The sequence below is a fragment of the Colias philodice genome, chromosome 25, assembly GCF_061535455.1.
Source record: "Colias philodice isolate Cphi_HAF_F1 chromosome 25, ilColPhil1 Martin Lab GWU primary, whole genome shotgun sequence".
NCBI classification, from domain to species: Eukaryota; Metazoa; Arthropoda; class Insecta; order Lepidoptera; family Pieridae; genus Colias; species Colias philodice.
Window position 1 is genome coordinate 1,831,304 of NC_143110.1, and position 15,509 is coordinate 1,846,812.

At 34.5% G+C, this 15,509-nt stretch overlaps 2 protein-coding genes across 2 annotated transcripts in view; both read left to right on the plus strand.

The window, feature by feature from the left end:
- Window positions 1-2,264, plus strand: part of LOC149477198 (orexin/Hypocretin receptor type 1-like) — an 88,123-nt gene extending 85,859 nt beyond the window's left edge. The window contains exon 8 of the mRNA XM_089710597.1: window positions 1,749-2,264. Coding sequence (XP_089566723.1) covers window positions 1,749-1,948 — 200 coding nt within the window. The 3' untranslated portion in view covers window positions 1,949-2,264. The remainder of the gene's footprint in view (window positions 1-1,748) is intronic.
- Window positions 2,265-8,372: 6,108 nt separating this feature from the next.
- Window positions 8,373-13,830, plus strand: LOC149477199 (kallikrein-15-like). The gene is made up of 5 exons (XM_089711014.1): window positions 8,373-8,479; window positions 8,860-9,003; window positions 9,912-10,026; window positions 12,440-12,613; window positions 13,598-13,830. The coding sequence occupies exons 1-5, from the start codon at window positions 8,388-8,390 to the stop codon at window positions 13,802-13,804; spliced, it is 732 nt and encodes a 243-aa protein (XP_089567140.1). The 5' UTR covers window positions 8,373-8,387; the 3' UTR covers window positions 13,805-13,830.
- The last annotated feature ends 1,679 nt before the right edge of the window (window positions 13,831-15,509 follow it).

Consider the following 15,509-nt stretch of genomic DNA (forward strand, 5'->3'; position numbering starts at 1 on the left):
TATGTTTGTGACTGATACGTTTTCATTTCTGAACTGCTGAACAAATTTTAATAAAATTTAAGTATGTAGATTGTAGATATAGAAGAATTTGAAGAAAATAGGATTGTTTTTTAGGGTTCCGTAGCCAAAATGGCAAAAACGGAACCCTTATAGTTTCGTCATGTCCGTCTGTCCGTCTGTCCGTCTGTCCGTCTGTCACAGCCGATTTACTCGGAAACTATAAGTACTACAGTGATGAAATTTGATGGGAATATGTGTTGTATGAACCGCTACAAAAATATGACACTAAATAGTAAAAAAAAGAATTGGGGGTGGGGCCCCCCATACATGTAACTGAGGGATGAAATTTTTTTTTTCGATGTACATACCCGTGTGGGGTATCAATGGAAAGGTCTTTTAAAATGATATAAAGTTTTCTAAAAAACATTTTTCTTAAAGTGAACGGTTTTTGAGATATCAGCTCTCAAAGTCGTAAAAAGTATGTCCCCCCCCCTCTATTTTTATAACTACGGGGTATAAAATTCTAAAAAAAATAGAGGTGATGCATGCTAATTAACTCTTTCAACGATTTTTGGTTTGATCAAAGTATCTCTTATAGTTTTTGAGATAGGTTGATTTAACTGTAATTTATTATATTTGCTGCTACGGAACCCTTTGTGCGCGAGCCCGACTCGCACTTGGCCGGTTTTTATTTAATATCTATAAGGTTGTAAGGTGTTGAAATAAAGAATGAAATTTATATGAATTCCTCGCGTGTCAAGCCTCGGGTGGAAAGCTAGTATAGTATAAAATATATTCTTCTTTCTTACGTCGTCGATATACAAGTGAAAAATCGTTTCTTCCCGCGTGAGCATTGATGGATGTAGAATTAATGACGCTCTAGGCAGTTCATTAATGGTAACGCACACTTCTTTTCGGCACCTCGGTTAAAATTAATTATGTTTATATTGATTTTTATATCCATATACATGTTTAAATAATTTTAATATACTTATTAAATAAGTTTCAAATTATTAATTTTCCACTTTATGCCGCTGGAAGGTCGCAAAATAGCTAAGCAACATATCATTTTAACGTAAATATAGAGCTTGAAGTTAGTACTTGTAGTTAACCGCCTCCTTGGTACAGATGTAGACGCGTGAGCCTAACACCGAAGGGGTCATGGGTTCGATTCCCGGTGGAGACGGAGAAAAAACATGTCTCGGACTGTTAGGACACAGAAGGCTGATCACCTAATTGTCCCTAAAGAAAATCGATCAGTGAAATAGATGTATAATGCCTCTTAATGCCTCTTAGTCCCATGTCCCCTAGTGGGGACTAGGGGACATGGGACTTCACAAAGTCGAGTAAGAGGCTTGGCTCTACATTTAGATCTGAAAAATTATCCGTGTGCAAGACAAGAGGCTACATTGTACAGTGCCGTCATGCCAACAATTTACGTGAATATGTTATTAGTGGAATTTGTTTATAACGTAATCTTTTCTTAAATCTTTATTATTATTATTATATTAATTAATTCATAATAATAATTAATTTTTTTCACATGGGCATGGGCACAGGATTACAATAATTTAGGTAGATATTGTAATACTGTACGGGCACGGGCACGGGCATGGACCGAATTTGACAATTTTTGTTATGATTTTATTGCCAGGGTCTTATAAAAAAATGAAATAATTTAGAGAACAAAGGCTATTAAAATTTATACATTTGATATAATATAATTAATAATAATTTATAACTTCCAGGTAAGTACCGTCGCGAGTTCCGTCGTGCGTTCTGCTGTTCAACAACTACAAACACAGAGACGCAGACCACTCTCACCAGACTCACATCTAAGAAGACCATCGACACTCGCTGTCAGCACGTGTGCAGTCAGCGGCAGTATAGAACTATGTGTACCAACTGTCTGGTACGACATAGCTGTAGGGGCGGGTATATGACGTAAGAAAAATATTAATTATATGCAAATGGGTAAGAATGTATTGTTATATAGGTTTAGCTTCTCGCCCGCTTTGTCTAAAACCTAATCACTACATACTACAAAACAAAGTCGCTTTCTCTGTCCCTATGTTTAAATCTTTAAAACTAGGTACGCAACGGATTTCGATGCGGTTTTGTTAATAGATAGAGTGATTCAAGAGGAAGGTTTTAGTAATAGGCGAAAGCAAGTACCTAAGTAGTAATAAGGTTTTAGTAGTAGTAGTTAAGCGTACCTTCATAGGGACATAGGGACAGAGAAATCGACTTTCTTAAACGACTTCTTATATCTTAATATCTTAATATACTATTATAAAGGCGAAAGTTTGTATGGATGTATGGATGTATGGATGTATGGATGTTTATTACTCTTTCACGTAAAAACTACTGAACCGATTACAATGAAATTTAGCACACATATAGAGGGTAACTTGGATTAACACATAGGATAGGTTTTATCCCGGAAATCCCACGGGAACGGGAACTATGTGGGTTTTCCTTTGAAAACGCGGGCGAAGCCGCGGGCGGAAATCTAGTATGTACTATGTATAATGTAGTGAGTGTGCAGTCAGCAACAGTATGTACCAACCGTCTAGTAAGACATAGCTGTAGCGGCGGGTATATGACGTAAGAAATATATTAATTACTAGAGGTCCGCCCCGGCTTCGCCCGCGCAGTCAAAGGAAAACCCGCATAGTTCTCGTTCCCGTGGGATTTCCGGGATTACATCATTTTCCCGGGATAAAAAGTAGCCTATGTCCTTTCTCGGGTATCAAAATATCTCCTTACCAAATTTCATGCAAATTGGTTCAGTAGTTCAGGCGTGATTGAGTAACAGACAGACAGACAGAGTTACTTTCGCATTTATAATATTAGTATGGATTGGTAAGAATGTATTGTTACATAGGTTTAGCTTTTCGCCCACTATGTTTAAAACCTAATAACTTATATACTTAATCCTTGATCGAGAATCATTCTATCTTATGAACGCATCAAAATTCGTTGCGTAGTTTTAAAGATTTAAGCATACATATAGGGACAGAGAAAGCGACTTTGTACTATGTAGTGATATCCATTTTTGTAATATTATATAATTGTTATGTAAAAAATGGTTTGTAAACTTTTAACACGTGAACCATTGAAGAATATTGGATGATGAATAAGTAAATGGAATCTCTAAGAAAGACAAAGGTTTTTTTCTTGTAAAAATAATATCTTAAAAGTTGGTAAAACATATTTTAATGATTGTGCAATGTGCATATTATTTTATAAAACTTACTATGTGTTCTGTAATATTCACAAATGACTTTTCAAACGTAGAATTAAGAAATAACAGCCCTTTGTTGAAAGTTAAATATTTATTAAGTATTTGCTAAGAGGCTTTTTGTGAATTTATTTTAGAGGCAAGCTGTTTCTCCTAAACACAGGTTGCCCAGTAACCTAGCTAGGGAAACATTGGCTTGTATAAATTGTTTTGGTAGCCTTTTATTTATATAATTATATAATTTTTAATTATATATTATTTACACAAAAACAAATTTAATAGGTAGGTATGTAATGATTACGTTGAAAAGTTCTTCAGTCTTCACTAGGAAAGTCGATTGTAAATAAAGAAATAGCTTGAACCTAGAGCTCGCGATCTATTTAGTTTCTCTAAGCAATTTTTGTATCACATACAAATTTTCTAAATGTCATTCAAAATTATTATAGTACGGGAGCCAGGAACAGATTTTATGACCAAGTTCCTCTCAAGCGGTAATTAGTAAAATGCATCAAAGTATAGTATTATGAAGCCTCGTGAACGTCAGCTGGAGCTCGGTTGGGGGGAAGAGCGGTTGTAGCCTCCCGTATCAGCTGACGGTTTTTCCACCAAGATACAGCCAGCTGACCTATATATTTATCCACAGTTACATATAAGCTATCATCAGGTAAATTTTTGTTTGAGAGGAAATCACGGAAAATAAATTTTTCTTTAAATTTAACTTTCATGTTCGAGACACCAGCTGACGTATAATACACCACGTTGTAACCAGCTGACTATTTTTTTTCGTTGAGATATTGGGTTAGCTACAATTTGACAAAATTTTAGCTGAGAGGAAATGAATGAATGAATGTATTTTTTTTCCTATGTGCGTGGGAGGCACCCCCCCAACCGAGCGCCAGCTGACGTTCACGAGGCTTTATAATACTATTCTCTGATGCTTCTGACGAATTATCTCTTGAGAGGAAATAATGAACCCAATTTGCACCTGGCTCCCTAACCATTAGGGTGAAGACATTTTTTGAAACTCTTTTACGAAAAAAACTTCAAGATCTCTAATCTCTATGAGATTCTGCGTAAAAATTAAATTTATATTGATCTATAGTCTCTTCTATTTTTGTGTTATAATAATTTAATACTTAAATAATCAATTATTAAATTGTAGAAGGATTTTAGAAAAATACATCGAAATTAATTGTAACTTTACAATTAGGATTTACCAAAGATTACAACCTATGTTTAATAGTATTTAGTTATTATTATGTTTAGATTTAAGATTTGTATTTGTATCTTAAATTGTATCTAAGAATTTTGTATATACGGAATTATTAATAAAATATTTATAAAAGACCGGTTTTTTTATTATGACACTCTACCTATGCCCTGTGATTTTATCCCCATTGCCCCGCTCCTATTGGTCATAGCGTGATGATTAAAATTTATAGCCTACTAGCGGTCCGCCCCGGCTTCGCCCGTGGTACATATTTCGCAATTAAAGGTAGCCTATGTCCTTTCTCAGGTATCAAAATATCTCCATACCAAATTTCATGCAAATTGGTTCAGTAGTTAAGGCGTGATTGAGTAACAGACAGACAGACAGAGTTACTTTCGCATTTATAATATTACTAGCTTTCCGCCCGCGGCTTCACCCGCGTTTTCAAAGAAAAACCCGTTCCCGTAGGATATATAGAATATACAGTATAATATAGTATTATATAGTATAGATAGGTAGTCTTCCTCGATAAATGGGCTATATAACACCGAAATAAATTCAAATTGGACTTATAGTTTGCGCCTTCAAACATACAGACTGCAGCTTGGTATAGATATATAACAATATTTTTTTTTATAATTAATTGGGAAAACTCCGGAAAAACTAATGACTGTAGAGACATCTATCTGATTTGTTTAAAATTAATGCTAAAATTGCTCGCTTGAGACTTTCATGAGTTCTTGAGATTATGTATAGATGGCACTTTTTCTGAAAACAAATTTTAATTAAATGTATTTCAAATATGCTCTATTTTGTTAAGGCTTTTTTTATTTATAATTTACGAATGAAGTAGAAAAAGTGCGAAAGAAGGGGATTCATTTTTTTTCTTTAGTTTTGACGTATCTCATATCGGCTATATCCTTTGCCTTCCTATCTATGAATATTTTTCCTACCTTCTATTCTTCTTCTACTAGCATTTTCATAGTATTTGAAAATTACGATAGATAGCGCTGCTAATAAAATTTCAAATGAATATTGAAAGCAAGCCAGCAATTTCATTTTTCACGAAATTTACAGTTTATAAATGCTTCAGATTAATTTCAGCAATTTTCACCAAATATTCAACACGTATTACAGAATATTTATAAACCTAAATGAAAACTCCCTATTTTAAAATTAAAGGCAAGCTGTCTACTACTGTTATTTATAAACGAGGTAGTTTGAATGTATCGATGTTTGTCACTGCTAAATCAGGTGATCGAATCTATATGAAATTTACATTTTTAACATTACAGACAGACACCTCAATTTATTTGTAATTATTCCATTATTACAGCTTATCTTCTAACATTTTACACTTGATTTCAACTTAATCCTAACTTACGAAATTAAGTAAACACTTACTAAGCACAAAATAACAGTGAAGACGTTTTGTCCCATTAGCTATGGAAAATATTGCAAACACAGCGGTATATTTTAGTTTTTATAGACCAATATAGACTTCTTAATAATCGGGAGTGCACTATGGAGTGTGAAGATAGTAGAAATAGTATTATTAAAATAGGAGTTTGTGGGAGCTTAATAAAGTGGTAGGAGATTATTATTTCAAGGGTTTTTAAAGTTTAAGAAGTATTCGTTCGTTCGTTATATGTTTGTTATTTTTGGACAGAAGGTATACCTACTCGTGTTTGATTTTACATACCTAGTATTTAATACAACTCAGTTCCAATCATTAAAACATTGTATTTGTTCTGGTCAGTTTCACCCTACAGGCGAAAGCAAGTATTTACTTACCTACTTCTTTATATATTTATTTAAAAAAGACAATAGATACATAATAGGTATAGGCTTTCCGATAGGCTCGATCCTCTGTCAGTGCGAAGAGACGTTGCGTCTCTCTGTATACTGTACAGAATCTACTATGGGGAGTGCTCTGAGGAATTGTTCCACCTACTACCAGCCGCACAGTTCCACCACCGGACCACACGCCGTAAAAACCAGTTCCATCCGCACCATCTGGATGGTTGGCGCTCCACCACTGTCCGCTTCACCCGCAACTTCCTTCCGCGTACGGTGAAACTGTGGAACGATTTGCCACCTGCGGTGTTCCCGAACAACTACGACATTGGGGCCTTCAAGAAAAGAGCTTATTTGTCCATAAAAGGCCGGCAAAGCACCTGTAACACTCCTAGTGTTACAAGTGTTTATGGGCGGTGGTGACCACTTAACATCAGGTGGCCCATCTGCTCCTTTGCTTGCTCTGACATAAAAAAAAAAAAAAAAAAAAAAAAAAATAATTTTTTGTCCAAACAATTCAAAATGAACTTAAAATAAACATTACTACTTACGTATCTAAATTGCAGCTTTAAGCTTCTATAGCTTTAATGTGTTATTCTGATAACTAAGCTACTTACTATTAACTTGTAGTATCTTTCATCAAAATCCGTTCAGTGGTTTTGCTGTTAATTACGCGTGCTAACGTACACGACAGATATACAAACATTTATTTTCTATTAATTATTCTTGACTAGCGGTCCGCCCCGGCTTCGCCCGTGGTACATATTTCGCAATAAAAGGTAGCCTATGTTCTTTCTCAGGGTCTAAAGATTATCTGTGCCAAATTTCATCAAAATCGGTCCAGTAGTTTATGAGCCTATTCATTACAATCAAACAAGCAAACAAAGTTTTCCTCTTTATAATATTAGTGTAGACGAAAAGAATTTTGACAGGTGCACATAATAGCACTTAAATTTTATAAATTTACCTTGCAATGCGCCTAAAAATAACCTTCTTCGCTTTGTAATAAATCAAAATAGAGCAAACTTTATTATATCAATACTTAACTGGGTCGAAGTGTATCGCTGACACGCGAAAGCTCAACTTTCTTACACTTTGACAGTCAGTAATGAAGACAGTCAGTTGAACAAAACTAATCCTATAATAAGTGACTAAACTTTACTTTTGTATTCATTTAACCGACTGCACAAAAAGGGTATGGTTTTCAACTTCGTTATGGTATACACTTAATTGTAATCTTGATAGATTTTTTATCTAATTGTGAGAGTGATAATTTGTGTAGATAATAAAACGATCAAAATATCAAAAAATATTATTAAATTTATTATTTTATCGTAAATGGTACCTACTCATATAGGTAATACATATCTCCGCCTAGCCGATTGCAGGTAGTCATGAAAACTTAATAGAAATTATTGCACAGCTTCTAAAATTTAAATTAAATTATTACAAATAAAACTGATATGCCTTGCACTAAAAATATTACGAGTTACCTACGACTTTCAAATTCCACACTTGGCCAGTAAAAGTCCATGGAGTGAGGAACATTTTGGAAAACTTAATTAAAACACAACTTAGAAATTTACAAGAGCCTTACTCGAAACTTTAGCATCCCATTTGGCTACAATCTCAAGGTATAACCACAAATGTAACCGAGGGGCAATATTATTAAACATTCCTAGCAAGTTGGTAAACATAGCTATTGAATACTGTACCAATCGAAATACCCTATTTCCAACTTACTAGACGATTAAATTCGTATAAGAATTTGTGGTTTATTTTCGAACAGTGTAATCAATAATTAGTTTGAAATAAATATCTGAAACTAAGTTATTAAAAAAAAACTTTATAAGCATTTTACGCCATGATAAACATTATGATATTTTGTAAAAAATTTATTGGGTGCTAAAATCTGAAAATATCTCGAAAAACATACTTCTAATAGAGATAAAAATACAAAAAAATAAGTTTTCATTAATTTTTTGAACAAAAATCGTCATGAATTATAAATCTACAGCTGTTGTATTCATATTTACTATAGTCAAAATAATAAAAATAGATGCTACAGACACTAGAAATTTAAGCAAAGAGCTATTTGAACATACGGTTGTAACAGACACCGAATCATTTCCATACATGGCGGCCATTTTGAAAAAATCTGTTTATATTAGTGCTGGTGCTTTAATAGATGAGAGTTGGATTGTAACTGGAGCTGATTCTTTATATACGTAAGTTATTTAAAAACCAATACTTAATTAACCAAGATAATTATTATAAACTTATATGTAACTAATATTGTAGAGAAGATAGATCTTGCTATCTTTGATACTCTATTTTGTAAGTTTTATAAAATTAAACATTACAAAGCGATTTAAAATATTCTTGAAATACTAATATGCTTTATTTTTTCTCAATAAAACAGCGAGTGTAAATGTTTAAGATTTTTCAACCGAAACTTAAGAATTTCACAAAAGGAAAAGATTTTTCACAAAAAAAAACAAATTTTTTCAATCTAAATTATGAATATTCACTTCAAACTTAAGATTTCTTACTCAAAACTTAAGATTTTTATTAAATTATTTTTACCTAAAACGTACCACATCTTTAGCTTACATGATCTCTCTCGCGTACTGCGCGTGCGTCTCGGCAGCATCAACTACAAGAAGGGAGGGATCCTCTCTCCTGTGAAACTGTTCCACATCCACCCACTCTTCGATGATAACCAGCCGCAGTATGACGTGGCTCTCATCAGGTTTATTTTATTTTATTTATTTAGAGAATCCAACACTTGTTAATACATATCCTATTTATCCTGAAAATCCAACGGGAACGGTTCGTAGGATTTTCTAACAATGCGGGTTTTCCTTGGAATACGCGGGCGAAGCTGCGGGCGGAAATCTAGTTACAAATATTGAGATTGACAGACAATTAAAGGATAACACAAAATGTATAATTAAAATTGTGTCATGTTACAACAAGAGAGTAGAAATAGTAATTACAACCATTCTTAAAAATATCTGTTAGGCCCTGTTCACAATCGATAACGTAAAGCGCGTCACGTACGGTGAAGATACTATAATATTTTAAGACAAAATAGAAAAATATTATAGTATCTTCACCGTGTGTGACGCGCTTTATTCAAACAATTAATGTTCGTTTTGCTGCCATTACGGCGATTATTAATAAACATCTAATGACGGCCGATCATCTTCCGATCATAGACATATATGGCCGTTCCCAATCTGTCTTCGGTTTGACCCTACTAAAGATAGAAAATGCTATCTATCTTTTGTTTTGGCGTCCCAATAAGCTTACTAGCGATAAGCTTACCTATCCCTGATCGCTATCTATCGTCTGGAGGACTAACTGCTTACTAAAGGTATATTTTTCTCTTTGAATTTGTCTATTTGAGCGTCCCAATCAAGGTCCCAATAACGTTTTGACAGCTGTTAGCCAGTAATGGCCGTTCCCAATATCGTATCTATCTTACGATAGATAGAACCGTACTAGCTATCGGAGATAGCTGTCTATCTATAACCGTAGATTGAATATTGGGAACGGCCATTAGGCGCTCTACACGTGATTGCCTCTACTCGCCCATCGCTGCCCATTGTGAAGAGGACCTATATGGACTTTGTGACAACTATCGTTGTATAATAGGTTGGCAGAACCGGTTCGATTGACGCCAAGAATCAACCCTATACAGATGTTGAAGAGGCTGCATGATGTAGTGGTGTCGCATTTCATTGTTACGGGATGGATGGCTGCGCAGGTAGTAATGTTTATTTAATTTAGGTAAGTACTATGATTTTCTCTACTATACTATTTATAATAACCTATATCTACTATCCTCTCGGTATTCTTATTGCCCTACTCAAACTAGACTCACCATACTACTTCCATTAACTAACTTATCTAACGTACTACTAATAATATTATAAAAACTCTTTATTGCATTCTGGTGTAATACAATTAGGTACATGATACATATTATTATGTACTAGATTTCCACCCGCGGCTTCGCCCGCGTTTTCAAAGGAAAACCCGCATAGTTCCTGTTCCCGTGGGATTTCCGGGATAAAACCTATCCTATGTGTTAATCCAAGTTACCCTCTATATGTGTACTAAATTTCATTGTAATCGATTCAGAAGTTTTTACGTGAAAGAGTAACAATCATCCATACATCCATACATCCATACAAACTTTCGCCTTTATAATAGTATTAAGATGTATGATAGTATCAATTATCATACAAAACATACCTTACTGAAAAACAATCTCAAGCCTACATCGTAAGATAATAAAGAGAGTAAACAAACACATAATAATTAGTATTTCTTAGCATTTTATATAACGATGTTCAACTAATTAATTGACTTCATAAACAGTAAACAGAACCTAAAAAACATGTCAGTAATTAATAATTTAATTCATATCAATTTTTCTCTGACCAAACTCCACATAATAGAGAATACGTAATAAATTGATTTATTATTTGGACATAAGACATTAACAGCCGTACAAATAAACGAGTTATAACATTTTATGCAAAGAATAAACTAAGAATAAGGAAAAATCATACAAATAAACACGAAATAAATGTAATCTAGTATAACTTCGTAATAAGTATTCATACTAATGCTATTCCGTCCTTATTACGGCTACCACCCTAGTATAAGTCTGACATAACCGAGTTATAACATATCTTTTAGTACATTGTGCTGTGTTTTACAAGTTTTAGAAGCAATTTTCAATCTAAATTTGAGATAATAGCAATGAGAGTAATACGAGAAGTAGAAAAAGTTGAGCAAATTAATAATTTCATTACGTACCTATTGAAATGGTGTATGAAATGTCAAAATATACGAAATTATGAAAAACCCTTTTGATATTTATAATGATTTATTTATTTACAACATGCGCCAAACCATACATACATAAAACTTATTTCTAAACTTATCACAATAATATATACACTTTCGTTGAAAATATAAATCTTCTAAGCCTGGAGTTGTATGTTTTGAGTACCAGTTATTTGGCAACTCTCTATCTCAAGGTGGGTTTATCTTCGTATAGCGGATCGCGTTATCTATCATTTGCTTGCATATTTAATGATATATGTATTTAAATTATTTCCAATAAATATTTAAAAATTAACAGAACATCGTATGATGAAACTTCACAACAAATTCGACGAAGTCAAACGAGCGTCAGCAAAATGACAGCACCAAGGCTTAACCGTAGACAATTTCAATGTTTTTCATAATTTTTTGAATGAATTGCGACGTTGCCGCTTCGCGCCTATTGCATAGCGTGAGCATAGATACATCGACGTTATTCCAAATTTATTTGTAAGAAATTATGACATCCTTATTCTTTATTTATTCTTATCATATCTATGCATTGCATAAGGTTTGAATAAGCAAGTTTTTATTTGTACGGCTGTAAATGTATTACTGTATTCCTATAAATAATCAGATATTTTACCAGTAAGCTTAGGTTTGCGCTTCTCACGCAAAAACAATTGAGTGATTTAAGGGAAAAACTTCGGGAAAACTGTTTTGATATAGAGGTTTGGGCAATATTTTATTGTCTGGTTGTCTTTGGAAGATTTTATTAGTTTGGTTTGTTAATGGTAATAAGGATTAGTCGGATTATAGGGTAAATATGGAATTATCTGATGATAAAACAAAAATAGATTTGATGTTTATTTTTGTTTCTATTGGAATTGGAATTTATCATAATGATGATTGGTCATCTATTGCAGAAGTAGTGTGGTACTCGTAGTATGATCATAAATTTTGGATATCTACCAACATTAACAATAAGAAAGAGAGAGCTAGAAGTTAATTTTAATTTACGCAAGTGTATTATTTTAAAAGCATTGTTTTTGTTTTCATCTAACGGTGCATTTGACATAGACGAACAGAGCTAGAGCAAGATCATTGTTTCGTGATATTTTAGTGTAAACGAAAACTCGTATTTAGTGTTAGAACATTGCATAGAATCTTTTTGAACGCACTAAAACAACGAAAGAACGCTCTACGCCTGTTTACACTTAAATAATTTGACATAGTGGGGTTAGAATGAGCATCCGTTTGATGTAAATGGACCGTAACCCATTGTCCAAAATATAGACACATCACAGTTCACATCACAGTTAAACTGTTAATAATACATATTACAGAATCACAAAAACACAAGCCACAAATCAACGGAGATCAAACGGCGTCGACTGCTAACTGTATCGCACCTGCACCCTGCAGATGTGGATGACTGTTCTGAAGAATTGGAAGTTCAGGGCATTAATAGTACTGGAGTGATGTGCCTGGATACACCTAGTGGAAGCGATCCTTGTCTGGTAATTGCTTTTTCCTGTGCTTTTTGTGTTCTATTGATTTTTAAATAAATAAATATTTCAGGTCAATTTTCACACACGGCACGATCTGATCCCATACTAAGCTTTCGCTTGTGTTATGGAAACCAGATGGCTGATAAACATACATATATAATTTTAAATAAATACTTATATAGATAATTAACACCCAGACACGGCAAACATCTATGTTATTTATATACAGTTCTTGTCAAAATTGCGGGTCAAAATTGCGCCCAAAATTGTTCTTGGCAAAATTGTGGGTCAAAATTGCGCCCAAAGAAGTCGGTTACAAACATACAGGTGAAGCTAATATAAAGCGTGTAATAATAAAAATACACTCAATTAATTTATTGTGATAAACTTGTTAAAATACCAAAAAAGTTAAAAAAAAAATACTAATATATTTCATGTTCATTCTATTTGTCCCTCTCCCTCTCCCTCTCCCTCTTCCTCTCCCTCCCCCTCTCCCTCTACCTCTCTCTCTCCCTCTCCCTCTCCCTCTCCCTCTCCCTCCCACTCTCCCTCCCACTCTCACTCTCCCTCTGGCACTACCTCTTCCTCTCCCTCCCACTCTCCCTCCGACTCTCCCTCTCACACTCACTCTCCCTCTCGCTCTCCCTCTCCCTGCCACTCTCCCTCTCCCTCCCACTCTCCCTCCCACTCTCTCTCCCACTCTCCCTCCCACTCTCCATCTCACTCTCCCTCCCACTATCTCCCTCTCACTCCCTCTCTCTCTCTCTCACTCTCCCTCTCCCTCTCAATTTCTTCTCATTTTCATTTCCGTTTCCGATTCCGTTTCCATTTCCGTTTCCGTTCCCGTTTCCGTTTCCGTTTCCATTTCCATTTCCATTTCCATTTCCATTTCCATTTCCATTTCCATTTCCATTTCCATATCCATTTTCATTTTCATTTTCATTTCATTTTCATTTTCAAGAGGTAATATACAATTTGTATAACCAATTTCAGAGGGACATAGGCGCTCCAGTGGTCCTGAACGGTGTCCTCTGGGGGATCATCTCATCCTGGAGGTCAGAAGACTGCGACGTGGAAGCTGGTGCCACCTTCGTGACCCTGGTCTCTCATGTAGACGTCAGCTCCTGGATCCATGCCACCATACACGGCCATAAGTGGACCAGGAAGCATGTTGTGGATTATGATGATAATTTTATTTAACTGAAAAGAAATAAAATTATGTAGTTTTGAATGGTAACATATTAATTGAATATTGTGTATAGTATCTAAATAAATGTATTTGTATAGGTACTTAAATAATATATGGAAATGTAGATGTATTTCTTTTATAAATAACTAGCTTTCCGCCCGCGGCTTCGCCCGCTTTGTCTAAAACATAATAAATTATATACTTAAACCTTCCTCTTGAATCACTCTATCTATTAAAAAAAACCGCATCAAAATCCGTTGCGTAGTTTTAAAGATTTAAGCATACATAGGGACATAGGACAGAGAAAGCGACTTTTTTTTATACTATGTAGTGATTAATATGCCTTAACAATATGCCTAATTAATTATTTATTAATATGCCTTTTAACGAAACAATGGTTAAGACTGTAAGATATTAAAAGTAGAATTAAGCATATCTATTGTATTTTTTTTTACTTATCAAGGCCTAATATGTATACCAAAATGCATATAAACAGACAAATTCATTTGTATGTCTGTTATTATTCCACAAATCATAACTTTCGGAATTTCAATAAATATTATTATGTGTTATTTATTTGGGTGTTTTAAGTTTAGTAATAAATGTTAGAAAATCTTATATATATAAAATTCTCGTGTCACAATGTTAGTCTGCATACTCCTCCGAAACGGGTGGACCGATTCTCATGAAATTTTCTGTGCATATCGGGTAAGTCTGAGAATCGGCCAACATCTATTTTTCATATGTACCACGGGCGAAGCCGGGGCGGACCGCTAGTAATATTATAATATTATTAAGATAATAAAATAAAAACAAGTTATTTAAAAGAAAATCTGTTTCTAATGTATTTTTGACCCACGATAAAAATAAAACGATTCTTGCATGCTATAAAAAGCAAGCTTATTTATCAAAAAGCAAAATAAAGTATAGTTAGGTCATAGTGTGATATAGAATGCTCAGGTAGATAACACCAATCCCTCTAAGTTATAAGCGGTTGCGATTTTAGCACAATAGCATAACGATTTTTCTCGAATCCTGTATTAGAAGAAAAAAAAGACGTGTGGCACTCGGGGACTGCCGCGGTAAAGCTATTGTATGCTATGCCTCGTGCCCGTCGGAGTGGGAGCGTGAGGTTTTTTCGTTACGGAATTTCTGGATTCGGTCCCCGCGCTCAAGGCCCGCGATAGAAGCTATGCAATAGCTTAACAAAAACATCGGAATCCACCTCTTCTCCAGATTAGTGCTTTTAGATTTGCCAATATGAAAAATAAAAGTTACTTACGATACTGCCCAAGTTATCATATTCACTGTAAGTGAAATAGTCGTTTCAGATATTTACAAAGTCAAACATTTAGATTCTTCGCCCACTTCAGTGAAAAAATGTAGAGATAAAAAAGACGTGTGGCACTCGGGGACTGCCGCGGTAAAGCTATTGCATGCTATGGCTTCAAGCCACACCTCCGCGCCCGTCAGAGTGGGGAGCGTGAGGTTTTTCGTTACTAAATTTCTGGATTCGGTCCCCGCGCTCAAGGCCCGCGATAGGAGCTATGCAATAGCTTAAAAATCGTATCGATTTTTTCATTATATTTTGTAAATTACTGATGTGTTTCCGTGTTTCAGGTTATGTTTTTGTTCTGTAATATTTATTATGTATATTATTTCTATGTATTTTCCAAATAAATTCGTTTAAATCTTGCCTTTTAAAGCACACCCCAC

Excerpts from the sequence above, each read along its gene's own strand:
- LOC149477199 (XM_089711014.1), top strand. The coding sequence starts at position 8,388 with ATGGCGGCCATTTTGAAAAAATCTGTTTATATTAGTGCTGGTGCTTTA. Across the intron at positions 8,480-8,859 it reads GGAGCTGATTCTTTATATAC|CTTACATGATCTCTCTCGCG; the intron begins GTAAGTTATTTA and ends CCACATCTTTAG. Across the intron at positions 9,004-9,911 it reads TATGACGTGGCTCTCATCAG|GTTGGCAGAACCGGTTCGAT; the intron begins GTTTATTTTATT and ends GTTGTATAATAG.